The sequence below is a fragment of the Sparus aurata genome, chromosome 24 (assembly GCF_900880675.1).
Source record: "Sparus aurata chromosome 24, fSpaAur1.1, whole genome shotgun sequence".
Classification (NCBI taxonomy): Eukaryota; Metazoa; Chordata; class Actinopteri; order Spariformes; family Sparidae; genus Sparus; species Sparus aurata.
In genome coordinates, this window is record NC_044210.1 from 4,530,805 (window position 1) to 4,547,209 (window position 16,405).

A 16,405-nucleotide genomic window follows, 5' to 3' on the forward strand; every position below is an offset into this window, starting at 1 on the left:
GGCTGAGTGGGATTAGCAGTTTTGACTACTGACACAAACCACACACACACACACACACACAGAAAGAGAGAGAGACAGAGGTGTCAGCCCAGCACATTTAACCTCACTTGTTGACTGTCAGCTGTTTTCTCTGCTGTTGTGCAAAATTGGCAGAAACGTAAGTGTGTGTGTGTGTGTGTGTGTGTGTGTGTGTGCGTGTGTGTGTGTGTGTGTGTGTGTGTGTGTGTGTGTGTGTGTGTGTGTGTGTGTGTGTGTGTGTGTGCATGTATGTGTGAGAGACAGAAGTAGATTCTCTCAGCCAGGCAAGCATCACTAAAGTCGTTCAATTAAATTAGCTTAGATAAATCTCCCTGCACTCTGTTGTTTTTTTTTTATGATTTTTGTAAGAAGTGCTGAATTTTTGGTGAAACTGGGTTGCCTTGACACACAGATCAAATTATTACCTCCGCCAAGGACTTTGTTTTCCCTCGTCCATTGGTCAGTCAGCAGGATTACACAAGAACTCTGGAGTATGGGTCTTGGGTCAGAATAGACCCCATTAACACCCATTTTTCAGGGAATAGTGCATAAATCTCGATGTAAAAAATAATTATAATAGTAGTACCTACCCACAGATAACAGCCACCTAGGCTGCTATCTGTGAATAGGTGATATTTGATGTGGATCTAAATAAAACTCTACTAGCTGATTTGAATATGCTTTATTTGATACTGGATTAAGCTGGATTGAATTAATAGGGACTGTTAGGCCTTGGCAGAGGTGTGAGCTATATTGTGTTTAACATTTGATTGGACTTATGACCTGAAAAACTGCCCTTCGATTGCAGATAATTTAATTTAACAAACACATTTTCTTCACAGGGAGATCCCCTTTTATTATCATCACTTGGTGTGGAGTGTTTTTCAGTTACTTCATATTAAAAGGGAATTAGGCTTTTTTTTCTGTTTACATTTGTTGGTACGTAACTCCTTTCATACACGTAATCTTATGGGGTGGTAACCATTCCTGCAGACATAGACCTGACCTTTTGTCAAACAGCAACGACCTTTTTGTAGCCGGAAACAAAAGTCTCACTCGAGGAGAATTTGGAGAGAGGAGTTTTGAAGTTTTACATAGAGTCACCACCAGCAGGAATTTACTGTATTTTCAAAGTCACGGCTGACTGATTGATACGTGACACTTCTCCAACGAGACTTGTGTATTTTTGAGGTTGAGGTTTATCAAGCGGAACAACCTGACCAGTGGCCTAAAGGTAATCTGAGTTGTTTTTACCTAAGATAAACAAGGTAAGGATGGCTGTTGGATTTATGTGTGGGAGAAAAAAGTGTAAGGTTTCAAAAAAGCCTTTGTATGTATGTGTGCGTGTGTGTGTGTGTGTGTTTGCATTAGCCAGACAGGTTGGTCTGGTGCTGAACACTTTGATGTGTTTATTGTGTGTGTGTGTGTGTGTGTGTGTGTGTGTGTGTGTGTGTGTGTGTGTGTGTGTGTGTGTTTGCATTGGCTTGGACTGACTCTGTCTCTCAGAGGGACTATCATTGCTGGTAATCCTCTTCATGGTCGACTAATCTGTTTTCGCCAGGGTCACTCTATCCCAGTCCTTCCTGCCTCCCTCACCCACCCCTCCCTCCCTCCCTCCCTCCCTTTCCTTTTTCTTCTCACACCTTCTCAGCAGGGTCTGTCCCTCTCTCCTTACCTCATCCTGCAAAGGTCACTTCTTCATTCTTGCCTCCTTCTCGCCACACTTCTCTCCATCCCTCCTCCCCCTCCCTCTCGAGCTGCCCTTCTCTCTTTCATAGCACTAATCTCATTACACAGAGTATCAAAGCTTTCATGTTTACCCCCTGCCCATTTGAAAATCAAACTAATAATGAGAGATTAGGGATCTTGTGCCATCCTCCCTCCTCCTCAGAACCTTTGTCCGCTACTTTCCCATTCTCTCCATCAACTCTTTTCTCTGCATCACCTCAAATAATTTGACAATGATAAGTGATGGAGATGGATACCAATTTCTTTTGAGGAAACATGCTTATTTGATATCCTTCTGAAGGCAATATTATCAGATTGTAGTCTTGTCTGTGCAGTGTGGAGCTGGTATCAAGTTATGGACAGCCAAAAAAGTCCAACCAAAAATCTGTAAAGCCAACTCATTTACAGGATACCCGGACAGACATGTGAAATCAACAGCTATGGGCTGAACTATTCCTTCATGAACATAACGATCCATAACGAAATCTAAGCTTTCATAGCATAGTTTTTTAAAAGAACTGTATTGAACCTAAAGATGGTGGCTCCAATGAGAATGGCTTGCATGGCCCCTACACAAAAAAGTGTCTAGCTTCTGTGTTTACTTTCTGGTTATGAGGCCAAATTCTTCCCAATGGCTACTGCCAACAAGTTCCGGCTCTCTCATAGACTCTTTTTCTTACTAAGGGATAGTTGTGTCAATATAAACCACTATGGATCAATAAATCAATATGATGTAACGTCAGAGGAAATGCTTTTATGGCCACAGGAAATCGATTTGATTATGATTTTTGCCCTGTGTCATGCACCTGGAAGGAAAATTGGAGGCAAGGCTAAGCTGTCATATCCAGGCTGAGCCATTATATCCAGGCCTTTGTCACATTCATGGTCCATAGCGTGTACACTACTTTATGCTAGGATTGCTACAATGCAATTGTACAGATGAAAAAATTACAGTTGTCAAATGCTGTTGGTTCAAAAGCGTCTGAAATGTAAATGGATTTCTATAGTGGGTAGCAAATTGAGTGTTATTAAGGTAATATAGGTGTTGGCAAAATGGATTTTGGACAGATTAAAAAGAACTGGACTAACGCAAATAAAGGCTACATCCTGTAAGAGCTGATCCAAACACACCAGAAGAAGACATCAAAAAGCTGATTTGTTCTCTTTCTGTACTGATTCTGAGTTTGTCAGAAAGCGTTTGGATTAAAGCGTGTTCTTTTCTCAAGTCTGTCCATGTCCACTTGAATCCCTTACTTTCAGTCACCTTTAGAGATGATGGTAGGCTGATTTCTTTGTTATGAAAAGAGCTAGGCTGAATGTTTTCCCACTACTCTTACGCTAAGCCTGGCTAACCAGATGGCAGCTCCACACTTGATCCACAAACATGAGATCGATCGAGATTTATGTCACTGGTGGGGAAATAAGGCTAATTCCCCAATATGTTGAAGTTAATTTTAAAATTGGCCCCTGCCAGCATTGGCAGTATCTATCAGCAAATATATATGTATATCAGCTAACTCCTTCTTCCTCTGTCTTTCCCCCCTCCTTTTGTATCCTAATAACCAATCATTTCAAAATCGTTTTCAACCCTTCAGCTTACCTCTGCTCTCACCACTAACAAAGCCACAATCACATTTTGTCCCACATAGACACACACACACACACACACACACACACACACATACACACAGGCCAGCTCAAACACGTGGTCTAATCATATTCCTTCCTATCTAGAAGCAATCAGTGATAGTGTTGGCTTCCTCCAGCGCCTTGACACTACTGGCAGAGAGGGAGGCTGCACCTGCTCTAATTAAATTAAATGTGTGTGTGTGTGTGTGTGTGTGTGTGTGTGTGTGTTGTGGGGTATGTGGGGTATGACAAATAAAATGTAGCTGCAGCATCAACACTGCTTGACCTGACTGGAGCAGACAGAAGAATGACGGGAAACAAAGGTTTGCTTTGACGAGCTCGGCTGGGAGTATCAGAGGTCAAAGCAGGACGTACGTAACGTATCATTAGGCTTTTCTTTATCACCTAACCTTTTGCTTAGCAGTATTCACACTGCAACTTAAACACCGTCAGTGTTTCCCACCGACTGTCTGCGTACTTGAGGCACACTGCCTCTCTTCAGAATCACTTCAGGCGTTTCCCTACAGTACATAATGTTGCTTTTATTGTCCACCAAGAAAAGCTCCACTCCCCAGTGACCCCGTACAGGATAAAGTATAGGGGACATGAAGTGTGAAGTGTGATGTGCAGCACTGGAGCATCTCTGCACTGTTTTTTTAAGATACAAACCCTGTCTCCCACTAGTTTCACACCATTACTGCCAGTGCCTATTAGCGAGAGATGAGTGATGATGGCCGCTAATTGTGAAATTGCTGGGAGAGAGATGCTAAGAGGCCTTGTTTACATTCTGAACTCAATTCTTCCCATCTAAACATGTAAGTGCTGTCCGTAAAAAGGAAAGACCAGATCAGAACATGTATTTATGGGTTGCTTCTGTCTATTAAGAATGCTGTGAGTACGCCAAATCTGTATGAGAAATGATGGAATAAATTGTCTTAAAGCTCCGGTGCAAGCAGAGTCTTCTCCGCCTGAAGCCCGGGCTGTCTGGCAGACAGGCATAACCCATTAGCAAGCCTCTGTTAGCGATTGTCTTGTAAGCCAAGGCCCCGGGCATTCATTAGGCATCAATCAAAGGACGAGGTGTGATGATTAAATGATGAGTGCGAATGCTTAACAGTGTTCTGTACACCAGGCCACTTTACTCTGACACTTGAAAATGGGGGGAAAATGGATGGAAGAAAGATGATGTTAGTTTCCATGTCGATGGCTGGAACTGGAAGGCAACAACTGGTTAATTATTCAAGGCAGATATTAAAGAAAGTGAATTTCCCAACCTTGAAGTCAAAGATTGATGATGCTTCCAACTGCTGGTGGAGCAAAAATAATTCAGAGTGCTCGTATTGAATCTCAGTAATCGTCGTTAAATTACACTCAATTTAGGAATTCGGCAATTTCTTTCCCATTTCTAAGCTAATTTAGTAGGTCGTCTCTTACCAAGATTAAACATTGGAAGCAAGTTTGGGATCTGTGATGCACAAGAAACTTAAAGAATGCTTAGGCATCTATGTGTTTTCTAAGCCACTATTATAGTTTAGGGTTGGGTTTCGTGATTGCTGTCGTTTTCATAGCCTGCAGTTGTGCTTACTTAAGGTCGCCAATAGGCAACCCGGTGTCGAGGCAGCAGAGGGAATAGGTTTGCTGTTTGTTTCGACTTATTTGTACTTAATTTGTTATCAATTTATCCATTCTCCAATTCCAAGCATGAGGTTGTTTTGACATCGATAGGTCGACAGGAACCCAACCGTGAGAGCACAGTGCCGCAATCAGACAGCATACATTTAGGCAAGCATGTGGGCACATTCTTTAAATGAGAAATTAAAAGGGGGCCATAATTCATTTTGCCCCAAGGTCCCCTAGCAGGTCTAGGGATAGTAACATCCTCACTATCATTTTAACTATCACATCTACACTTTACACTCAGCTCAAGTTTTTCATGGTAAAAAAAATCACTTTAATGTCTGTCTTGAAAGCATGGTATTGTAAAGTGAAAGTGATACCACTGAGAAAACCGTTTTTCAAATGTATTCCTTTGATATATATTTCTGTATCTTTTTTCCAGATGATAGCAGGGTGAACAGACTGTGGCTTGGATGGAAGTTGTCTTTTTCCTTCGGGCTCTCTTTAGACATCTCCCTTCACCAATATCACTGATGCCTGGTATATGGGTACCAGTGATGTTCTGGGTGGTTTAAATCACCTGCTGTAGAGCCTTCCTGTACTGGGTCATCATGAACCATACAAGTTTGTGATGTGTCTGTGTCAGGATGCTTTCAGTTGCTCCTCTGTAAAAAGTCGACCAGAATCTGGCTCCAGAATTTAGCCTCACTCAATTTCCGTAGGAAGTAGAGCCTTTTCTGTGGTTTTTGAACTAAGGTGGTGATATGTGATGACAAAGATAGGTATATCTTGTATATCCTATAACTGTTCACCTGCTCCACCTCAGCTCCTCTGATGTAGACAGGGGTTTGTGTCTTTCCCTTCTTTTTTTTCTGAAATTAACAATCAGCTCCTTGGTTATGCTGACATTATGCAGTAGATTGTTCTCTGTGCACCACTCTGCAAGATGGTTGATTTCCTCTTACTATGCATCATCATCGTTGTTTGTAGTGTGGTCAATAATGGTGGTGTCGTCTGCATACTTAACAATGGAGTTCTCTTGATTTGTTGGGAGTGCAGTCATGGGTATACAGTGTGAACTGGAGGGGGCTGAGCAGACAGCCCTGGGGTGCTCCGGTGTTGAGCTCTAACATAGAAGAGGCGTGACTGCCAATCTGTACTCTCTGGGGTTCGCTTGTGAGGAAGTCCAATATCCAGTTTCAGGGTGTTGTACTAAAGCCTGATGTTAAGTTTTCCAATCAGCTTCACGGGTGAGATTATATGGATGTTGAGCAGGGCTGAAAGCATACTGGTGGTGGTCCAGGCTGGCAAGGATGTTTTTCCTTTTTTCCAGGATGGGGGTTTGAGCCTCAGAGCAGTAGTCAATAAAACTAGACACCGCAGACTTTTCATGGATAAAGGGACAATGATGGCTGTCTTGAGGCATGAGGGAACAGTCTCCTGTAAGAGTGAGGTGTTAAATATGTCAGTAATAACATCAGCTAGCTGATTGGCATGCTTTTAGTACATGGCCAGGTATATGTTGTAGACCAGCAGCTTTACTTATATTCACTCTCAGCAGGACTTTCCCCACATCCACTGTGGTTACTGACCAGTCATAGCTCGCTGTTATGTATCTGTACTGTACGCTGCGTGTGTGTCTGTCTGTCTGTGTCTGTATGTGTGTTAGTGTACTCCCTGCTCTGTCAGGGAGGCTGCGCTCCAGTAGAACTGACAGCTTGCTGTGACAGAGAGCCTTAAACAAACCCACTGGGTCGGCTGCTGCACAGGAGAAATGCCTTTGATTCTATTAGGTCTGTGTGTGTGTGTGTGTGTGTGTGTGTGTGTGTGTGTGTTTGTGTGTCCGTGTGTGTGTGTGTGTGTGTGTGTTGTCTGTGGCCTGTTGGCTTAGAGATTTCAGGCCTAATAGCAGTCTGAACATGTGAAGAACATCCTGACTGCTGTGTTTTCTCTCTCTCTTTCATCCTCTGCTTTGTACACGAGTATGCGTCGAGAAAAACAAAAAAAAAGTGATATTTTGTGCTTAACTAAACTAAACATGGTCATCATGAACAGTTTGACACTTTTTTCAGTTTGCTCACAGTAATGTGGATTTTAGAAGAGCAGCACTTCTAATAATTGTATACGCCAAACCAGTAACCAGTCTAAAACCCTGTATCTAAATATCTCATCTTGAGTGTAAACCTATCCAACCCAAGTGCAGACATTGTTTCCAGCACTGCCCCACTGGTCCACTGGCTGCCCTGTTCCAAACAATGTCGAGTACTGTAATCTCTAGGAATTTCTAGTTAGCGCACGCCATTAGGGTGGGTTGAGCGTTAATGCTCTTTACACTTACTTTAACAAATTATCCAAGTGTTTCATTAGTTTTGTCTCTCTCAAAGCAAAAATGAGAGAAAAAAGTAGGCAAAAAAACAAACCCAAGCAACCAGCCTCAACCCTGACATCTAAAGCATTTAACTGTTGTATCATCGTGTATTGATTAATGATGATTTTTAGACCTGCCTTAGATTTTTTCGTAACATTTGTGTATATTAAAATCCAGCAAGGAAGGAACGATGGTTCTGACACATTCGGATAATTTGTATGAATTGGATTATTTGGTTTGCTTTGTGAGTACAGTATGTTGTTTCCTATTCCACTGTTATCAAATGTTTTAATGTGTGTTCTCAAAAAATATTGTTTGTTCCAGATACCAAAATCTCAGCCTCGCAAGTTCCGTCTGGGAAAAACATTGAAAGAAGATAGCGCCCCCTGCAGCACAGTGTTTTGGGGAACTGTTGGGAACAATCGGTCCGCAGACTTTGCCTTGATATGTAAAGGAGACAGAACCTCACCTGGAGCTGAACAAACCACTTCAACATCCGTGCTGTCTTCAGAATCACTAGTTTGTGGATGACAAAGGGGCAGCCTGCAAGTCGCGAGCTAGGTTTCCATCGATAACTGATAACACATTAAACTAAATTTCAAGAAAAGCCACAAAAAGAAAATGGGAATGAATGCTCGTTTGCATTACGCGGCCATTGAGATAAGCAGTGGGTGGTGCCAGTTCCACAGTCTGGTGGTTGCAGTTGTGCCATCGCGGGAGAAGAGAGTGCGACAAGATGACGTAATCAAACGAGTGTCAATCAAACCTCATGTGGTGGAAAACAATGTAGAGAAAAAAAAGGAGATAATACATTTCTTTTTGTTTCATTTGGTCATTTATTTCATTAATTGAATGAAACTGATGTCTTAGTCTGCTGCTATTGTTTTGTCTCTTCACTAGAGTGTCAGTCTTTATTATATGCCAGGATTTATTTGTTAAGCCTGTTGACTTTATATGTTGTTGAGTTTTGCTTTTATTAATATGGCAACGTTGTAGTTGTGCGGTTGCTTTTCACGTGCAAATTGAAAATGTGAATAAAAGCTGACAGACGACAAAGGCCGACTGTTGTAAAGCCTCGCGTCGCCTTTATCCCGGCCAGAAAAAGCCGTACTTGACCACACCACGATGGCGACAGCTGGCGGCCAACTAGCTTGCACGTCCTGCACCTGTGTGAGCTAATGTAGCCACTCCCCGATGGAGAACGTCTCCGATAAATGTCCGGCGCTTGGTAAAAGGGGAGAAAAAAAAACAAGAAAATGCACGAAATGTCTGAAATCATTGATACCAGAGCTACAGTCGTCTGTGTCTATTTTCCTGTGGCGATTCGCTTACCTGAACAGCCAATCAGAGGGATTTCTCTCATTGACAGTGAGCTGATGCTACATGCTGAACTGGCCGAAAAAGCCTCCAACAAGAGCTGTCCAAGCGCCACTGGTAGACGCGCACTGACTGGTGCACCTTAGCTTGGCAAACGAGCCAGCAAGCCAACATTCTATCACTTTGGTCCAACATCACTGCTGACGACACACTGTTCATGTTTGTTTGTTTTGTTTCTCATTCTCTTGCTGGGCCTGTCAGCAGTTGCCAGTCAAACTCCGACATGGACATGCCCCTCCTGCCCACCGAGAGCAAAAGAGGCATTTCTTTTCCTTTAAATTATATATATATTTTGATATATATACAAAGAGTTATGATCTGACAGAGCTAATGATGGTGCGGCTGACAGGGTGGGAGTGGCGTACGTCTCTTTGTTCTCTTTCAGACAAACACAAAGGCATCAACTCTCAAAGGTCAACACCCTCTACACAGGACCGTAAATGAAACCACACAAATGTCCCTGAAAAACCTGATCCTCCTGATCGACCGTCGGCGGAGGCCTCTGCCGGCGCCTCAAGATCAAACGAGGGTTGGTAAAACTCGTCATAAAAACGATGCTTTGGGGTGGCGGCGAGAAATTATTCCTTTGAAATGTGACAAAGTCCTTGTATGGATTAGCAGGAAACCACCAGATGAATAGACAGGACATTCAATGCTATCTTATAATAAAGCAAAATAGGGTCACTGAATTTATCATTATATGGTACTTCTGTCAATTCACTGTATCTTTCAAATGCAGAGTATCCAGCGTTAAGAAAATCCCGCAGTCGATCTTTGAGGCAGAAATCAAATCAATGTGCTTCGGGGCTGGATGCACAAAACAGCCAGAAAGAGAGGAGAGTGTCACAGTGCGCGCAGAGCAGATCATACAAACCACTTTAACAGCACTAAAGCCAACTAGTACAAGGGAGCGAGGGAAAAATCCAGCCATGCCAGCGTGCCAATATAGTTTACCAGCTTGCTGAAAAAAGCGGGCGGCACCTGACAGATGCCACTTGGGAGCATAATCCCAGTGGGCTGAAAAGATCCTCCACATGACGGGATGCCAGCGAAGCAGGAGGAGACTGGAATACCTAACGACAAAACTGCAACGCGGAATGAAATATTTTGTCTGTCTAACCTGCAAATTCCTTCCTTCTTCTCACCGAGCTCAGGAGCCTCAGTGCCGAATAAAGCCCCAAATCTGAACGTATTTCTTCAAGGCGTGTATTATAAACTGACAATGTAAAAAAAGATGAAAACATATCAGCAACTATTCTGACAATCAGTTAATTGCTGGAATAATTTATTGAGCATAACTGCCAAAGATGTGCTGTTTTTTTTAAATACTCTTTTAATTGTCATCCATTTGTATTCTGTAACAGTTAAGCTACAAAAAACAAGACAAGAAATGGTAGATGCAGCCTGAGTAAAATCTGGTTTATGTATATTATCATTATTATTATTATTATTATTATTATTATTATTATTATTATTATTGTTTAATGGCAGCGTGCTAGTAGAGGAAATAGTGGTAATGGTTATATGTTTTAACAATTCATAAACACATTACATTTGACCAGGTATTGTTAGTCTCTCCTTTACAGATCATGACAGATTCAATAAAATTCTGTCTTTCAGGGAAAATGGTCAGAACTGTCCTGTGCTGCTGTTACAAGAGCTGGAGCACTGGGAGTGACACGGGGCCTAATGCTGCGGGCCTGCAGCTACTGCTCCGGCCACACAATACTTTAGTTATTAAAAACTAAAGCATTAAAAAGCTATGATATTTCTAACATTTATTAAGGGATTTTTTTTATTATTATTATAATTTTTTTGAATGGTCGTTAAATCTCTCTCCCCTCTTTTCGCTCGTGCTCGCCACACAGCTTTGGTGAAAGAGACAAAAGGGGCGCTTTGAATGGCACGTGCTCCGGGCGTCAGTCACCTGTTTCCTAGCAACTGGCACAACAGAAAAGCACCTGTGGCTCTGAATAGGAGGCTGTGGAGCCCTTAGTCTGACAAAAAACCAGGGAGAATATATATATATATATATATATATATATATATATATATATATATATATATATATATATATATATATATATATATATATACATACATATATATATATATAACTTTTATTAGTATAGGCTGCAGTTCAAAATGTATGAAAGAGTAATATATAGAATAAATATAAAAATCAGCCTTATTTGCTATGGCATGAATTACAGTAAATCAGCCCTGAAAGTAAACTATTTATTGTGAATATATAACGTACTATTTAAAAAATAAAAAATAAAAATCCAATATCATTTAAACAGTTCAGTAGTCTTCTTTTTATTCTTATTGCTGTTGTGATGGAGACGATGACAGGTTCACCGAAGCCAAATGAATAATGTGATGTATGATATAATATAGTTGGGCTATTTTAGAGGGCCACGGTGTTTTTTCGCTTATTGCTGTAACACATTTCACGTTTTCCTCTTGCTGCAAATTAAATGTTTCCTCACCGTGAAAGTTTCACCTGCTCCTAACTTTGTAAAATACCGAAAAGCAGCAGCTCCACTGAATCGTGGGTATTAAAGTGATTACATGTTGTGTGTGTTTTCAGCTACACACACAAAACAGATGACAGAGGGAGCCCTCTTTTTTTTTTTTTTCTTTTTTTTTTTTTTAGGTCTCGCGCTCCGACGTCACCAGAACCTCGAGCCCCCCCTGCATGCAAATCACGTCTCCGCTCGAGCCTCTCCATTGGCCGTCTCTCGCTCATTTAGCTGGTGTCAGAGCGCGCGGCCCAGGCACGCTCCGGTAACTTTTTCCCATCACAGCTGCGAACCAAAGTAAGCTCAAACAAGCGGTTTCTATTCTTCTCCGCGCTCGTGGATGACAGGGGGGAAAAAAGGCGCAGAGGGGAAGTGTGGAGCAAGTTTACCTCCGACTGGATTTCATCCTGAGAACCACGGCACCTTGTCATCTCTCTCTCTCTCCCTCTGCTCCATTCACCCTTTATCTCTCTCATCCTCGGAGGTTCAGCTGCGCGCGGGGCCAGCCTGAATGTTTCCGTGTGTTTGACTGAGCAGTGTTGTCCTACCAAGGCGAGGTGAATGTACAGCATCATGATGGAGACGGACTTACATTCCCCCGTGGTCCCCCAGACCAACCCATCCAACCCGGGGGGACACGCGGGAGGAGGAGGAGGAGGAGGAGGAGGAGGCGGGGGCCCCGGCGGCAAAGTCCCCCAGGACAGAATCAAGAGACCCATGAACGCCTTCATGGTCTGGTCCCGGGGCCAGCGGAGGAAAATGGCACAGGAGAACCCCAAGATGCACAACTCTGAGATCAGCAAGCGGCTGGGCGCAGAGTGGAAGGTGATGACCGAGGCGGAGAAGAGACCGTTCATCGACGAGGCGAAGCGGCTCCGGGCCATGCACATGAAGGAACACCCGGACTACAAGTACCGGCCGCGGAGGAAGACCAAGACGCTGCTGAAGAAGGACAAATACTCTCTGGCAGGTGGGCTCCTCGGCTCCACGGGTGTAGGGATGGGGGGCGGCCAGCGACTTGAGAGTCCTGGAGGGGGCCACGCCGGGGCAAATGCGGGCTACGCCACGCACGTGAACGGCTGGGCGAACGGCACATACTCTGGCCAGGTGGCGGCCGCAGCGGCTGCGGCGCACGCGATGATGCAGGAGGCGCAGCTGGCGTACACGCAACACCCGGGCACCGGAACTCACCCGCACCACCCTCATCCGCACCATCACCCTCACCACCACCCGCACAACCCGCAGCCCGTGCACAGGTACGACATGAGTGCCTTATCGTACAGCCCCATCTCGAACTCTCAGAGCTACATGAGCGCCTCTCCACCGGGCTACGGCGGGATCACGGGCTACACTCACCAGCACCAAAGCTCCGGCGTGTCCCCGGTGTCCGGGGCGATCGGGGGGACTTTGGGGTCCCTCGTGAAATCTGAGCCTAGCGTGAGCCCCCCGGTTTCCAGCGCGCGCGCACCGCCGTGCCCCACGGGGGACCTGCGGGACATGATCAGCATGTATCTGCCGACCGGAGAGGCGGCGGGGGACTCCAGCGTTCACAGAGGACTGCATGTGCTCCACCCGCAGCACTACCAGAGCAGCGGCTCCACTCCGGTAAACGGAACGGTTCCTCTGACTCATATTTAAATCTCTAAATGTACCATAGACTCTACAAACCACAACCAAATATTTAAAAAAAAACAAAACAAGTTAGATGTGGGCGCAAGGCTGCTGAATTGTAAATTATAGGCGGTTATAGCCATAAAAAATGCAATCACTTTGAACAAACTTTTGTTGTTGTTTTTTTTATTATTGTTATTTTCATTTTTTTCTTTCAGTGATGGATTTTCTGTCTGTCCGAGCTAAAGGATAAAGGCGCATCCGATTTACTTACTTTCGCTCTCTGGGGAACAGAGCATGCCAAGTTTTGACACGATTTGAATTAGCCTATAATTCGCACAAAAAAAAAAAAAAAAAAAAAAAAAAGGCTGGTGCATTTTTTTGAGGTTATAATTTTTTTCTCTCCCCCTCTCTCTCCTCACTCCTACTGTGGAAATAAAAGGCACCAGCTGTGTGTTTGAGGGATCCCTGAAAAAAACCCTGTTTAAAGAGGGAGGCGTATAATAAACCGGAGGGCGGTGTGGATGATGTGTTTAAAAAAGAAAAAAAAAAAGAAAAAAAAGAGGGTTTTTTTTTTTCTAGGATGCAACTGAAATTGATTTCCAGTTTTTAATGCTTGTAAACATGTGAGTCAGTCGGTGTAATTTTGAATTTGTTTTTTTTGTTGATGTAAAATCTTGCAAAATTGCGAATAAATAGTCCTACTGGAGAAAATGCAATTGTACATAATTTACAAAAGAAAAAGAAAAGGGGGGGAAAAAAACGAGCCCCATTTTTTCGGGTTTGAGACGCTCAGTTTAATCATTTTTTTCCCCACAATAATATCTGAAATCTTGAGAAATGTTTGTTGTGTAGTATTTATTTCACGCAGTCACACTCGCTTTAAATCGCAACTCCGTTATCTGATGTGTCTCCGCGTTTTATTCTGAAAATCTTATTGTGTCGTTGCAGTGGAGGAGTTTTTAATGACGTCTCGGGAAAAAGTAAAAAAAGAAAGAAAGAAAAAAAGGGACAGATATGTTTCTGAGTGATGTTCTTGAAGGTATTCTGTCGTTTATCAGGTCGGAGCTCCTAACGATTATTCTTAGAGCTGACAATAATGATAAACCATATTTTGTTTTTCTTTCTGATCTACCTTTTTTCTGATTTATAGGAAGAAGGAAAAAAAAAAAACCTAATCATCCATATTTTAAGCTGGGATAAATCTTGATGATGCTAATTTTTGTCACTTTAAATTCATGTTGGACATCCAAATTGTCTTATGTGTCCTGGTAGAACACAGGCCTGGTCTTTTGATGGGCAAATGCTTGAATTTAATTTCCTGAAATGACCATAGTTCAATCATCAGTATTACTATTTACACATTTTCTGACATATTTCATGTTAAATTGTAAATCAATACGTCCAATAGCTGATTTTGCAATTGGGAAAAGTTTCACCAACTCAAAGGTTAAATTAGATACTTAGAAGTTTTCCCTCCAGGGTGAAAAATATACATCGTATCAATTTAATAACTTTCCAGTCGTCTTTCATTTTAAATAGCGCCAACACTGTCTGTGACTTCTTTGCCATAATTCTGTGGTTTTAACTAAACCCCTTTTTAAGGGCTTTTTCTTTCCTTCTTTTTAATTAATGCCAGAACATGCTCAGTGCAGTAAACTGATGGCAGGGATATATTCATTTCCCATGAATGATGCTGTGTTATTTGTTCATCTGTCTCTTGCACTCTCATAAGTTGTGAAACTGTACAGGACATTTCTTAAAAGCTGAATCCCCTGCATCTAACAAATATGCTCTCCTGGATGAGAAGGACTTTCTGTCATCTTGTCCTAATTAACACCCTATTGTAGCTCAATTATTCATCATTACACAGCTGATATATATCTGAGTTTTCCTCGACACCTTAACGCTCACATGCTGAAAGTGTGGCTCTACCTGTTTGTATGATATTGCGCTCGTAAGCTTTTTTAAAAAAAAAAATATTGTGACCTGTGTCAGGGTCACAACCTCAGTGACCTGGAGCTTGAGCAAAGGAAATCTGACATGAAGAGCACCCACGGGTCAATGGCAAATAATTCTTTCACCAGGCCTCGACTGGGCCCACTCCATCCACCTGGGTCCCTCGCCAGTCTGCAAAATCTCGCCCCCAATCCCCCCCAGCAACAAATGCCTTCGTCCCTGTGTGTGTAACCCTCCTTTGGTTATTGAATTATTTCCTTCTTTACATTTGATGGCTGAAATCCCTGGAGGCCCCCCGGGGAAATGGGCTAGGAGAGGGAGGGATGAATGAACAGAGAGCAGAGAGGGCGAAGGAGAAGGGAGAAGGCGAGGAGAGGAGGGTTTTTTTTTTTGTGTTCGAGGAGAATGGGGATTAGTCCCCGTTGTAAACTGGCCCGGGGGTCACCCACAGACAAAAAGCCCAGCAAACAACACCCCTGGTTTGATCAGACTAAATCCCACTCGGGTCTGGATTTAAAAAACAAGAGGGCAACGTGCAAATCGTGTATAATATAGCTGTCTCCATGGATGTCAGCTGTTTAAACTGGAGGTATTTTACTCCAATTCTCCACAACGTGATTATTTTTTTTAGGAGTTAAACTTAGTGTCAGATTGTTTAAATGTCTTAGATCTGTCTTAGCTCTGAAAACTGATCAAATTTGTGTTGGACTATCTTCAGAAATCACTTTGAAAATAATAATAATAGCAATAATAATTTTGACATAAAAAAAAATACAACATGTATCAAAATGAAACCCATTAAACTACACATGAGGACGGGGATATTTTAAAATGGAACAACGCACAATTGTGTTTTCCGGTGGCCGTTGAGAAAAAAAAAATGTCTTCAGCCACCTTTTTTATTTGCATTTTTCAATATATCCTGACTGATAATAATCTAATAGTTAAACTTGAATTCTTGTTTTCTTGTTTCCCATCATATTTTCTCTATTTAAGAAAATCTACAGCTTTTCAAAACAGATTCAAAGGTTTCTTCTTCAGACTTCATGATACAAAAAGTGATACTTAAAGGTCTCAGGTAAAATTTGTATTGTGCAAAGTGTGTGTCAAGGAGAAGGAGGTGGTGTGTTAACGCATCACCACTTTGGGATATATACGAATTTAAGATCAGTAAAGGATCAAATAGAATTTAACAGAAGGCACAAGAGTGTGAGGGGTGAGATTATAACTCATTACAAGATGTCAAACTTAAGCTTTTGTTCAGGCTGATAAAGCCGGGATTATTGCCTCTAGGTGTTGCTCCGGGTGGTTTTTGATTAATAATGTCATCACTGTGAAGCAAACTTACTGTGCAACTGTTGTGAGGAGTATGGAAGTGTGTCAAAAAATTCAGCAAGTGTCAAATCCGTGAAGTGTCTGAGAGGAAGCTGAGCCTGTCACTGACAAGATCTGATAGGCTCCTGATGGGACGTGGTGTGATGGTGCCAGCTGTGGAGACTCAGGTGAGAAGAGATTCATACACCCGAACATCAGCGCATCTTCGCGGCAAAGAAACAGTGTCCCGGGAAGGCCC

At 42.6% G+C, this 16,405-nt stretch overlaps 1 protein-coding gene and 1 long non-coding RNA gene across 2 annotated transcripts; both read left to right on the forward strand.

The window, feature by feature from the left end:
• Positions 1–3,630: 3,630 nt before the first annotated feature.
• LOC115576594 (uncharacterized) lies at positions 3,631–8,411 on the forward strand. The gene is made up of 2 exons (XR_003982895.1): positions 3,631–3,746; positions 7,685–8,411. It is a non-coding gene; the product is annotated as an uncharacterized LOC115576594 (long non-coding RNA).
• A 3,015-nt stretch (positions 8,412–11,426) lies between these two features.
• On the forward strand, positions 11,427–13,426 carry sox1b (SRY-box transcription factor 1b). Its single transcript, XM_030409123.1, has one exon. The coding sequence runs from the start codon at positions 11,824–11,826 to the stop codon at positions 12,898–12,900; it is 1,077 nt and encodes a 358-aa protein (XP_030264983.1). The 5' UTR covers positions 11,427–11,823; the 3' UTR covers positions 12,901–13,426.
• The last annotated feature ends 2,979 nt before the right edge of the window (positions 13,427–16,405 follow it).

Bases quoted from the DNA above. Each gene is read 5' to 3' on its own strand.
- sox1b (XM_030409123.1), top strand. From the start codon at position 11,824: ATGTACAGCATCATGATGGAGACGGACTTACATTCCCCCGTGGTCCCC.